General features: G+C 43.9%; 1 protein-coding gene across 1 annotated transcript; it reads left to right on the forward strand.

The window, feature by feature from the left end:
- Window positions 1-11,600: 11,600 nt before the first annotated feature.
- On the forward strand, window positions 11,601-12,866 carry LOC107815649 (AT-hook motif nuclear-localized protein 17-like). Its single transcript, XM_016641262.2, has one exon. It carries the CDS (start codon window positions 11,992-11,994, stop codon window positions 12,727-12,729), a length of 738 nt encoding a protein of 245 aa, XP_016496748.1. The 5' UTR covers window positions 11,601-11,991; the 3' UTR covers window positions 12,730-12,866.
- Window positions 12,867-13,414: the final 548 nt, after the last annotated feature.

The raw sequence follows: 13,414 nt of genomic DNA on the forward strand, positions 1-13,414 counted from the left end.
ACAATTTGACGCCCTCTGTGGAAATTTTCTAGTTAAATTTTTAGTTTCTTCTAGATCTATCACTAATACGAATCACTAACGTAAAAAAGAAGAAGCACAAACAAGATCTCCTTTCTTTGTGTGCACAAATCCCAACATGGCAGGTGACGGGAAAGAAAGGATGGGAATAATAAGTGACCTCCCAACCAACCTCATCAACGTCATCAATGAAATCTATGAAACAACAGATGGAGACGCCACGCCCAATGCCTCCCCTAGGCGAGATGGGTCACCTCCTCCTCACTGCAACATCACAAAATCTCTTGGTAAGGGAGCCTCCACATCTGTGGCAGAGGGGACGCCCCGAGCTGTAAAAAAAAGCTCCTTGAGGCATGGCTAACTAACACATTAATTAGTGTCCTCCATAAACCCGCTCGGGCCACAGGTACAGAAAATGCAAGACACTACAAGAAAATGGAATTATCTACGAACGTCGTTGCTAATCTGTCTCTAATTTCCGGAGCTAGCAGAATTTCTTGATAATCTATCGCTAATCCGTCATTAAATGAGATTACCGACAAAATTTTCTGTTTAGCTACAGAATTTATCCGTCGCTAAAACCATATTTTTTAATAGTGAGAACTTGCGTTATACAACCAGCAGACGAGCAGCACAACCAACTCCCTCCTCCTCAAACGACATGAATTACTGACAATGTCGTTAATTGTGTAGGCGACGACACTCCCGCAACCATTCTAAAAAGGATGGAGGAAATGGAGAATGAGGACATAATCCACTGGGATAAAATGAGAGAACACCAAGAAAGGGCCGATAAGATACCGGACGCCCCTAAGCTTTTGCGAAAGAGAGATGCCGTCCTATTCGTCAAGTAGCTATATAGTGATGACGCTGCCCCACATGCCATACCAAAATCCTTTAAAATGTCGCCCTACCTCAAGATATATGATGGAACGACTGACCTTGAAGATCATGTGACTTAATATGTCACCACCGTGAAAGGCAATGACCTCGCCAAAGAACAAGTATCTTCCATTATGTTGAAAACATTCAGTGAAACCCTCATAGGAGAAGCGTTAACATGGTATTCGCAACTACTTGCACGTTCCATTTAAACTTTCAAAGAGATGGACGACAAGTTCGTAACGGCGCATGCTTGGGCCAAGAAGGCCAAGGCAAGAGTGAATGACATATTTGCTATAAAACAGTCTCCGAGAGAGGATTGAGGGGCTTCCTCGCCCGGTTCAACCGAGTAAAGATGACATTGCCAAACGTGTCAGAAAGGATGGCGCTCGCAGCCTTCCAGAATGGGCTGGGCAGGGATGGTTCGAGGGCGACTATAAAGCTATTGAGTCGACTGATGAAGTACCCCCAACCACTTGGGATGAAATACAAAACGCATATTATGCTGAGGTCCGAGCAGATAAGCACAACCTCAATGGACCAAATCATCAAGTGACCTCGGTACATGCCGAACCCAGAAAAGATCGAATAAATGAGACCAGAAGAGACCTCGCAACTCCGCGACCTAATAGGGAATGGCATAAACCGTATGTTAGGGCGGCCATTGCGCCCTCCTCCCACCATGAAGAAGGCCCGCCTAGATCAAGGACAGGGACTCACCGGAATGAAAGAGGTATGCCCCATTTATTATGCGCTCACAACTTTTGTGTGTCACCTACAGAGATAGTCTATGCCCTAGAAAAGGTCAGACCAAAGGTGAAATGGCCACAAAAGATGCGGTCAGATCTGAGTACCAGAAAGTCGGACGCCCTCTACGAGTTCCACCAAGAAAAAGGGCACAAAACCTAAGATTGCATCGCCCTAAAGCACGAGGTCGTAAACATGTTACGACAAGGACACCTCAAAGAGTTGCTGAGCGACCGGGAAAGGACCAACTTTGCCAGAGAACGTGAACAACATCAAGGAACACCGAAACTGCCCTCACTAACTCACACCATTCACATGATCATCGGTGGCGGCGATGATGCTTCCATCAACAACGTGAAGTTCACCACTACCCACAAGCTTAAACGGTCAATCACCCGTGAACGGTATGACGAAAATGAAGAGAGTATCATCTTCGATAAGTCGGAAACTAACAAGTTTGGCTTTCCCTCACTATGATGCCCTTGTTATCACTATACGAATTTCGGATACCGACGTGAGACGTATTATGGGTAAACGACGGGAGCGGTGCGTACACTATCCATCCTCGGGTACTTGCACAAATGAAACTCGAAGATAAGATAGTGTCATGTTGCATCACGCTAACTGGTTTTAACAATGAAGTCGAGCGAATATCTGGTGAAATCACACTCCTCCTTCTGGCCGGTCGCGTCACTCTAGAAACCATGTTCCACATCATGGACGAAGACACAACGTACAATGCCATAATAAGGCGACCATGGATACACAACATGAAGGCCATCCCTTCCAGCTTATATTAGGTCATCAAGTTCTTGACTCTCTGGGGAATGTTCAGCATAAGAAGAGAACAACGCACATCCCGGGAATGCTACCGTATCGCCCTAGATAACACACTCACTCAACAAATGAAGGACAAAGAAATATAGGCATAGCAATCAACAGGGTCAAGGTCGATATGTGACGACAACGAGGACGTTATCAGAGACCATGATATGGTCGAAGCTGTAAGATCGACCATAGAAGACCTCGACCCCATTAAATTAGACCTCAACGACCACAACAAGAAAGCTTACATCGGCTATAAATTTCAGGAACCAGGTAAAGTCCGTTAATTCTTGACTACTAATGCAGATTTGTTTGCTTTCAGTCATGCAAATATGCCGGGTATCCCAAAGGAAATTGCCACGCACAAACTGAACGTCGACCTATTCCACCCTCTAGTGAGACAGGTCAGACGTAAGTTTAACTCCGCGGTTAATGACGCGGTACGTGAAGAGGTGGAAAACTTATTAGAGAATGGCTCCATCAGGGAGTCGAAGTACCCCTAGTAGGTCGCCAACGTGGTCATGGTTAAAAAGAAGAATGGGAAATGGCGGATGTGCGTGGATTTTACAAATTTAAACAAAGAATTCCCAAAGGATTCGTTTCCATTACCCCACATCAACCAACTCATCGATGCAACAGCTGGGCATGAACTACTGAGCTTCTTCGATGCTTATTCAGGTTATAATCAAATCCTCATAGAAGAAGAAGATCAGGAAAAACCACTTTCATCACCCATCAAGAGACGTACTACTACAGGCTTATGCCCTTTGGGTTAAAGAACGCGGGGACGACTTACCAAAGGTTGGTGATGAGGATGTTCAAGGACCAACTCGGTAAGACGATGGAAGTCTATATAGACGACATGCTCGTCAAGTCCAAAAGGAAAGAAGATCACATCGACCATCTTAGAGAAACTTTCGACATACTCAGGCGATACGGAATGAAGTTGAACCCCAAAAAATGTGCGTTTGGCGTGGCCTCATAAAGATTTCTAGGTTTCTAGGTATCACATAGGGGGATCGAAGTCAATCCAGACCAAATCAAAGCCATCGAGGGGATACCGGAACACTTGACCACTAAAAAAAGAGGTTTAAAGGTTAACTGGTCGGATCGCCGCCCTATCAAGGTTCATTTCACAATCATCGGATAGATGTCACAAATTCTTTACCGTACTCAAGAAGGATAACGACCTCCAATAGACTTCGGAATGCGTCTAAGCCCTTAATGAATTAAAAGCATACTTGTCGTCGCCATCACTGCTTTCAAAACCAGAGCCTATAGAACGTCTCCTCGTGTATCTCGCTGTATCCGAAGTAGCTGTGAGCGCAGTCCTGGTTTGAGAAAACAAAGGTACGCAATCCCCCATATATTATATTAGCAAAATATTAGTCGGTGCCGAGATGAGGTATCCTCACCACGAAAAGCTGGCCCTGGCCTTAGTCGTAGCTTCGCGAAAGCTTAGACCGTATTTCCAGTGCCACCCCGTCTCAGTCTTCACGACCTTCCCTTTGATAAGCATTTTGCATAAACTCGAGCTATCAGGAAGGCTGGCCAAATGGACCATCGAGCTGAGCGAGCACGATATCACGTACCAGCCACGAACATCGATAAAGTCACAAGTGCTCGCTGACTTCGTCGTTGACTTTAGCGCAAAAGTAATGCCCGAAGTTGAGGGAGAAGCCTATCAAACTTCCCACCAAACACAAGACCTTTGGATCTTATACACTAATGGTGCATCCAACGTGTCAGGGACCGAACTGGGACTCGTACTCGAAGTCTTAACATGAAAAGTGATTCTCCAGTCCATAAAGTGTCCGGATATGACTAACAACAAGGCCGAGTATGAGGCCGTAATCGCAGGTTTGAGACTAACACTCAAGTACGGGGCAAGACGGTTGAAACTCCGTTGTGATTCCCAACTTGTAGTCAACCAAGTCACAGGGACTTACCAAATTAAAGAACAAAGATTGCAAAAATATCAGACTGAAATCTGCAAGCTGCTGCCCGAGTTTGACGAATGCCAGCTCGACCAAATTCCTCGAGTATAGAATACTGAGGCAGACGACCTTGCTAAACTGGTCGCAACCACAAAAAGCATCGTAACCGGAGACAAGAACGTAGTCCACCTCCTCAACTCACCGCTTGATCAAATTGAGGTAAGAACCATAAGCTTAACTTGGGACTGGCGCAATCGTATTATTACATATTTGCAGGACGGCACACTCCCAGATGATTAAAAAAAAACCAAGAAACTGAGAATGCAAGCGGCCATGTACAGTATCATCCACAATGACCTGTATAAGAGGACTTACGGTGGCCCTCTGGCAAAATGCCTGGGCCCGAACCAGACACGACGCGTCCTTGAAGAGGTCCACGAAGGCCACTGTGGAGCTCACTCCGACAATCGGGATCTGGTCAGATGCCTCATACGGGCAGAATACTACTGGCCCACCATGAAGAAAAGGCCACAGACTTCGTCAAAAAAATACGAGCAATGCCAAAAGTACGCCCTGATGATTCACCAAGCGGGCGAACACCTCCACTCGGTCACCTCATCTTGGCCGTTCATCAAATGAGGAATGGACATCGTGGGCCCCCTCCCGGTAGGGCGAGCTAATATATCATTCCTTTTGGTTTTAACTGACTATTTCTCTAAGTGGGTGGAAGCAGGAGCATTCGCCCAAATACGTGAACATGAAGTGATCGCCTTTATATGAAAAAATATCATATGCGGGTTCGGCCTCCCCAAAGAGAACAATTGCGATAACGGACCCCAATTCACGGGAATGAGGACCGTCGAGTTTTTTGAGAAATGGAATATCAAAAGGATACTCTCGACGCTATATCACCTCATGGGAAACGAGCAAGCAAAGTCCTCCAATAAGTCAATACTAAACATCATGAAGAAAAAGCTTGAAGACGCCAAGGAACTGTGGCCAGAAATATTACCAGGAGTAGTATGGGCCTATCGAACAACGCCGAAGACGAGCACATGAGAGACGCCCTACTCTTTGGTCTATGGAACCGATGCAGTAATACCAGCCAAGGTCGGAGAGCCCAGCCTAAGGTACTTCCATGAGAGCGGACAAAAGAACGATGAAAGGAGAAGGCAGGAGCTCGACGAACATGAGGAACAAAGAGACATGGCCTACATAAGGATAATCGCCCAAAAACAACAAGCAGAACGCTATTATAACAAGAGGGCAAAGGTCAGGCCGCTCAAAGTCGGGGACTACGTGCTTAAAGCTAAAACACAGGTGAGCAAAGACCCACGGGAAGGCAAACTAGGAACAAATTGGGACGGCTCGTACAAAATCATGGCAAAAGCGAACAAAGGATCATTCCAACTAGAAACAATGGAAGGAAAGCTACTACCAAACAACTGGAATATTACCCACTTCAAGTACTTCAACTTTTAAGAGATAAAGCATCCCCCAAGTCGTACTCTTTTTCCCTCACTAGAGTTTTGTCCCAATTGGGTTTTCTCAAGAGGGTTTTTAACGAGGCGACGAAGGGAACACTTCAAGCCGAAGTACACAAAGATGGAGCCAGGACGGCTAGTTCATTGCTCAACCTCTCAAGAACTCTCCGGTTTAACCAATGAATGGACTAGATAGACTGGGATTGGGATTGGAACGCCATCCAACACCCGAAAATTTGTAAATTTCTTTAACTGTATGACCAAAGAAACAATGCTTAAATTTACGATTTCGACAAACTTCATACTTATCGAAACGCCTACCATCCCTCATCCATAATTAAATTTAGTGTTATGTTCGACCTTATTCGAACTAACACCTACCGGCCATCGGCTATAATTAAATTTAGGTTATGTTCGACCTTGTTTGAACTAACATACCGGCCCTCAGCCATATTTAAATTTAGGTTATGTTCGACCTTGTTCGAACTAACACCTACCGGCCTCGGCCATAATTAAATTTAGGTTATGTTCGACCTTGTTCGAACTAACACCTACCGGCCCTCGACCATAATTAAATTTAGGTTATGTTCGACCTTGTTCGAACTAACATCTACTGGCCCTCGACCATAATTAAAATTAGGTTATGTTCGACCTCGTCGAACCGACGTCTACTATCCCTCAGCCATAATTAAACTTAGGTTATGTTTGACCTCGTTCGAACTAACACCTGCCGGTCCTCGGCCATAATTAAATTTAGGTTATGTTCAACCTTGTTCGAACTGAAACCTACTGGCCCTCGGCCATAGTTAAACTTAGGTTATGTTCGACCTTGTTCGAACTAACACCTACCAGCCCTCGTCCATAATTAAAACCTTGTTCGAACAAACGCCCACCAACCCCTGGCCACTATTAGCCATTAGGTGTTCACAGTAAGAAAATCAAGGCAACCAAGCGACATAATTAAGAAACATACAAATGCAAAAATGAACCGCAGTAAGAGAATCAAATGCAAATAACGAAGTTGGCATTTCATACTTGAAATATTTCTTACAAAGGCTCATGAAGACACCACCAACTACACACAAAAATATACAAAAATCAAAAGAGAAAACTACTTGTCACCACTATCACGACCCTCAATATCCATGCCGACTTGGTCCTCAACAATGTCTCCCCCTTGACTTTCAACACCCTTGCCATCGCCGCCTTCGCCTCATGATATGCAGCGTCATACCAGGCATTCTGCTCGGGCCGGTCTACACCATCGTCCCCCTCATCCTCGCCAGCCTCTGGTGTAGCAGGGTCATATTCGCAAGCGAATCGAGCTTCGCGAGCTTTAACACGAGCTTCTTTGAGGGCGGCATCAGAAACGGATCCTGCCGCATGCAAATCTCGAAACAAGTCTAACTGGGCCTCGACATGAATCCACTTCTCGTACAACTCCCGGGGAATATTAGGAAAATCTGAAGTATAGGAAGAGGATGGTTGCGCCAACAACTCGGTCGTAAAGGCCAGGGGGTATCTTTCTCCAACTCTCTAATCCTCTCATCAAGTAGTTCTACTTTAAGCCTTGTCGTTTCCAAGTCATTCTCTCGCTCAGAATGGAGATTCTGGATCACTACCTCAAGAGCCTCCACCTTCTTCAAAGCCTACAACCGAGCGAACTCCTCCTTCTTAAGACCCTCCGCTTTCTTGGCGACCTCGCCACTTAGAGCATCCGCTCTGAATTGACACTCCTCAAGCTGGGCACGCAACGAAACCATCTGAGCGTGAAGATCGCTGCACTGGGCTTCGACCCCTTTGCTGACTTCAAGCTCTTCCTCCTTACCTCTCAACATCACTTCAAGGACGCTACACCTCTCGATGACCCTCACCAACTCGTCATCCTTCTCTTTCAACTCATCACGAAGGGCCCGCAAGTTACCACTCTCGCCAAAATGCCTGCGAATCTCCCAGTACTTGCCGCGGTACTCAAAGTACTTGTACTCCAACTTCTCAAATATTTTCTTACACCTCTCCTCCCTTCGAGCACTCTCAATCTCCAAGATCATGGTCTGCAATCATAAGAAAAAGAAGGAAATCAAATGTTAGAACGTCTCCGCTAATAAAGGCAAAACACTATAAAAACACTACAGTAAGAAAAATAAAACCCTAAAATACTCATCCTGAGGGAAAGGCTGGCTATAATCCTAGACAGAGTAACATCGTCCAGTTTTCTGAGGGTTTGACCTTCTACGTCGGAGCAAAGATAGCCGAAGGAAGGGATTACGTTCTCCGTATTCTTTAACAGATTGCGATCCATGGGGATAGAAATGGTCCTCATAGACCCTTCCAACCTCACCTCGAGTTAGGTAAACCATTCATTCACTATCCTTAGGTCAGCGACATCAACGTTTGACCGTCTCACAACTATCTTCGATATTGCCTTTGCCTCTCCCATCGGCCAGCAAAGAAGTATCATCGGCTGGCTGCAAAGTCAATGGCCCCTCTTTCCGCAAAGGATCAAAAACTCCGGCGGCCGGCCCTTCGGCCTTCATCATCACATAGGGGAGAGACTTACCTTCGTCGGCCTCTGTCGATCTTGGAACCTCAGACGTTAGTCCGACATCATCCTCAAGGACAATGGTCGTCGTCTTATGAAGAGTAAAGTCATCCATCACAAATTCCACGGCACAGGCAACGCCGTCGCCAATATCCACCGATCTCCTCTAGTGGGGCATCAGGTCTCCGTCACCTGGCAGTGACTCCTCCTCTTCGTCCATAAGACGGTACAAAGGGGAAGCTGAAGGTTCTGCTGCCGAAATATCAGCAGTTAACAGAGGAATTGATGCTGAAGCAGCGGGTGGGATCGAGGAGCGAGCAGAATTAGCCGCGATAGTAGAAGGGGCAGAAGCCGACGAGGCAGCAGCTTTCCTCTTACGAAATGCAGGTGGGGGAGCTCTCAGCTTCTTCGAAGACCCTCGGGCTAGATTTAAGTGAAGCACAAAAGAAGAAAAAAAGGGGGTCAGCCAGAGTAAACTACAAAAGGTAAGCGAAATAGAGGCCAAAACAAAGAAACCCACCGGTTAAAGAAGGAGCAGGCCCAAACTTCTTGAAAAAACCCGGCCACTCATGAATTCCCGCGATGTGAGGAGGAGCCGGCCTACCCAATCAGAAATGTCCCCGACCAAATAAAGGGGCGTAGTCCTGGCTGAACAAGAAATGAGCAAGAGATCAGAACCCACAACTAAGCGAAGTAAATAAAATGCCTTAACGAAGAGAGTTTAGACGCTTACGAGTATAATTCCAAGTTTCAGGGAAGCCGTCTGTGTTGGCCACCATGTCGTCGGTTCTAACGAAGAAAACATTGTGTCAGAACTGACGGTTAGCCTTATCATCCATCTTCACCACCAGGCACTTTCCCGCTCGGTGGCGAAGGTTTAACCTCATCCCCTATAGAAACAAGGGGCCATGAGATGCATCAAATGCTGAAGTGTGATCTCAACCCCGGCCAATTCCGCAAACTTAGTAAGCATCCTTATGAGCTTATAGATATATGGTGTGAGCTGAGCTGGGCAAACGCCATAAAAATGTCAAAACTCCCCCGCCAGTGGAATAAGGGGAAGAGTGTAGCCAGCATAAAAGGGGTAAGCGTAGAATGCATAGTACCCGGGGTGGTAGACTTGTACCACATCCCGCCCGGTAGAGACCAACTCAATGCGAGAAGAAATGTCGAATTTAGCCCTAAGCTCTAATAAATTGGCCTCCTTCATCGCTGACTCGGAGATTTCGAGCTCAGCTCCATGCGCCTTTGTAAAATCAGACCTGACTTTCCCACCACGAGAAACTATCTCCTCCGCCGTGGAGAAGTTCTTGTACTCAACGGCAACGGAGATGCCCTCTGTGTGAGGAGGGAAAACCATTGCTAAGGGAACCGGGTAACTTTCCTCGCTAGGACCAGAAGATATGTTAGACATAATTCTAACGAAAGAGAGGGTATTCAAAGTAACGGGGAGTTAAAAACAACATGGGTCGCACAGGCAGGGAAAAAAGATGCAAAATAATGGAATAAGAAGAAGGCACAAGGTTTCGATATGGGAAATCTGTAAAACTTGAGTGTGTTTCTTCACATCCCTATTTATAAGAGCTGAGGTATTAAAACCGAGAAATTAGGTCATCTTTACTTAGCACCACTATCGAAGAGACAGATACAACCAACATGTGCACACAAAATGATGCAACGCATCAAAAAATGCACCATAATGACGTATGACGCCATGACGTCACTTTGATCCAGGAACAACGTAACCCCAAAAATTGTGGCTCATGAAAGGCTACGTTGCCATTTCGTCTCAAATATTGCGACCCGACCCACTCGTCCAATCATCTCGACCATGATGAATAAAATTCGCTCATCAAGCCCGCCTTAGGCCGGCCTCAATAAGTGAAGGGACTAACTGTATGGGTCGAAATCAGCCTAATAATATTCGAAATAAGATTACCCAAAAGAAGGGAGTCTCGAGTCGTCATTAGCTGAGGTAGGCCAGGAAGCAGGAATACTTGCAACCAAAGTTTCGACGGGAGTCGTGGTCGAGATGACGATAATGGTCGAGGTCGAGCATCACTGATAAAGTTGTAACAGGTAGTTTTCGAAATAAGATATTAAAGGAAATATTTTAGCGAATATTCTGTACAGTTTGTACTGTCAGGATTTGTTAGAATTATGTCTCATATATATAGGAAGATGGGAAAATGGTGTAAGGCATGTGATATTCATTTGTAAGAACACACTTTGACAAAAGATTCTCTCTCTTTTACTAAGATACAAACATCATATTTTTCACCAAGATTCTTGTCTATATTATTCCATACTTTCCACCAGATCCGAGGATGATTCGAACATTCATGGATTTGTTTGTCATTCGTCATTATCAAGAGGAATAACCACCTAGTTCCTCATTTATTGGGTGAATCATTTCTTCTATTTACTTAAATGTCATTTATTATTGTTCATTGCTATTTAGTGCTCTATTATTGCTCACTTTACTTGGAATGATTGTTGTACACCATTATTATATTTCTACCAGATCTATCCAACGTTAGTCATGTTTTCGAAACTCACATCTAGAAATATTATTGTTAACTAGGTTTAACCCCTTAATATATACATTTAATTATTTGAGCCAAGAATTACACTTTTTGGTCAAACATATTGTTCACATATTTCTCTAGAAAAGATTAAGGTATATATATTGATGGTATATATCAGTGAATTTTAAATTATGATAATAAGATGATTACAATTTTTTATCAAATTATTAATTTTATCAAACGAATTGGTACATGTAATTACTGATCTAGTAAACACTCACTCCGGTCTACTTTAATTGATTTTTTGACCTTTTATTGAGGTCCATAATATTTGTTTTTTCATATATCAAGAAGTAATTAACTTCTTGTTTCAAAGTTGTCTTTGGAGTAAAGAGCCCATAAGTAAAAAGCCTAGGAGTATTTGTTATATTTTCAATGAGCAAATTATGGTTAATATAGTCAATTTTATTATTAATTAATACTAAAGTAGACTCCTTTATATGTATGAAAATAGCTAAAAAAAAATCAATTAAAATGGACCGGAAGGAGTAATTTGATTATGTAAATATTGTTTTACATATAATTTATCCTCTGGAAAACAGTTACCCTATCCTTTGTGCCTCCAATTACAACCGGCGCATTAATCTTCTCTTATATATAGGAGTAGTTTCTAAGCTCATCACCTTCTTCTCTTCCCCCTCCTCCCAAACGATACCACGGCCCTTTTCTTCTAGTATTATTAAGAATATTCTATCTTCATTCACCCTTTGAAGGAAAACTCCAATACATCTTTTCTTTCTCAAATATCTTCCTCTATCTATTTCCGTATCTGCTTTTTTCTTCATCTTTGGTTATGTTATTGTATACCCAATTACCCATACATAGTTGATACATCCAATCATCTCTCTCATTTCTTGGTAGATGTAGAGAGAGCTCAAAATCCGTAAGGCTAAACGTATTAAAAAAAAAAGAAAGGGGAATTTGTAGAAGAAACCAAAAATCATTCTATTAATTATATTTCTAGCAGTATGTTTGCTAAGCTTCATCATGCCCAAAATTTCCACCACCAACCGCCACCTCAGCCAATATCCACCGTAGCAGCACCACCTTCCTCCTCCGCGAACGACGGTGCCACGATCGAAGTTGTCCGCCGTCCACGTGGCCGTCCTCCTGGTTCCAAGAATAAACCTAAATATGCAACTTTCATCATAAAAACACGTGACGATCATGTGGAAAAACCCTCCATGAGCCCTTATATTCTTGAAATTCCAACTGGGGTTGATATAATCGATTCTATTTTTCGTTTCTGCGAAAAACAAAACATGGGTCTTTGTGTTCTCAACGGTTCCGGTACTGTTACAAATATAACTCTTAAGCAGCCTTCAAATACTGCTGCTTCTACTGTTACGTTCCATGGCGCGTTTAATATTCTATCCATTTCAGCTACAATTGTTCCACAAAATTTAAGTGTTCCTAATGGGTTCAGTATTTCGTTAGCGGGACCACAAGGTCAAGTGGTGGGTGGGGCTGTTATTGGCCCACTTTTATCGGCAGGGACTGTATATTTGATTGCTGCTACGTTTAATAATCCTTGTTATCATAAGTTCCCGGTGGAGGATGAGGACGGCGGTCAGTCGCCACCGGCGGCGGCGTCTGGCGGAGGAGATAGTGGACATCCACCAGATCAGTCTTTTTACAGTTCTAATCAATTGCCATCGGATGTGATATGGGCACCTACTGCTAGACAACCACCACCACCTTACTGATTAATCTTGAGGATCTATATATATAGTAGGTTTTTTTTTTGTTGGATTGATCACATGGCGCTGTGAAAAAAGAAAGGACTATGATTTTCTTGTTTTGATTTTGCTTAGTTTTGATTTATTAGTTGACTTTTGTTTTTTACGTTTAATTAATGTACCGGGCTAAGCAATTTTGGTGTTTGTTTTGTGGAAGAAAGGAAAGGAGCAGTTCGACCCCAATTTAATTTTGCTAGGCATTGGCCATCGTTCTCTCGATTGATATGACTGAGCATAAACTTTTTGTATATCGCTAAAACCGAGCCCATCGCATGACTCGACTTCCCGGTAAGCCGAGCGGAGTGGAAAAATGACCGTAACGTATCGGAGTCCGAACAAAGAACCCCTTGTATCAGGGATCGGGCAAACATCTGCCCTCAGGGATATCGGGGCCATGTCCTTGAGATCCGATTTAAGGGTTGAGACTTTGGAGAGCATCATCGAGCAGCTGCACACGACTTACAAAGGGCCGTGATATCCGTACCTAACCGGATATCACGGCGCGAATCTCGGCTCGTATCAGTGATCGGCGTAACAGAAGATATTTACTTTTTTTAGAATTACACTTAGGGTAAAACTCCCCTACTATATAAAGGGGAAAGATTATTATTCATGGACACATTGTAACATTCATATACTCTTATTTTCTCTA

The sequence above is a fragment of the Nicotiana tabacum genome, chromosome 15 (genome assembly GCF_000715075.1).
Source record: "Nicotiana tabacum cultivar K326 chromosome 15, ASM71507v2, whole genome shotgun sequence".
Classification (NCBI taxonomy): domain Eukaryota; kingdom Viridiplantae; phylum Streptophyta; class Magnoliopsida; order Solanales; family Solanaceae; genus Nicotiana; species Nicotiana tabacum.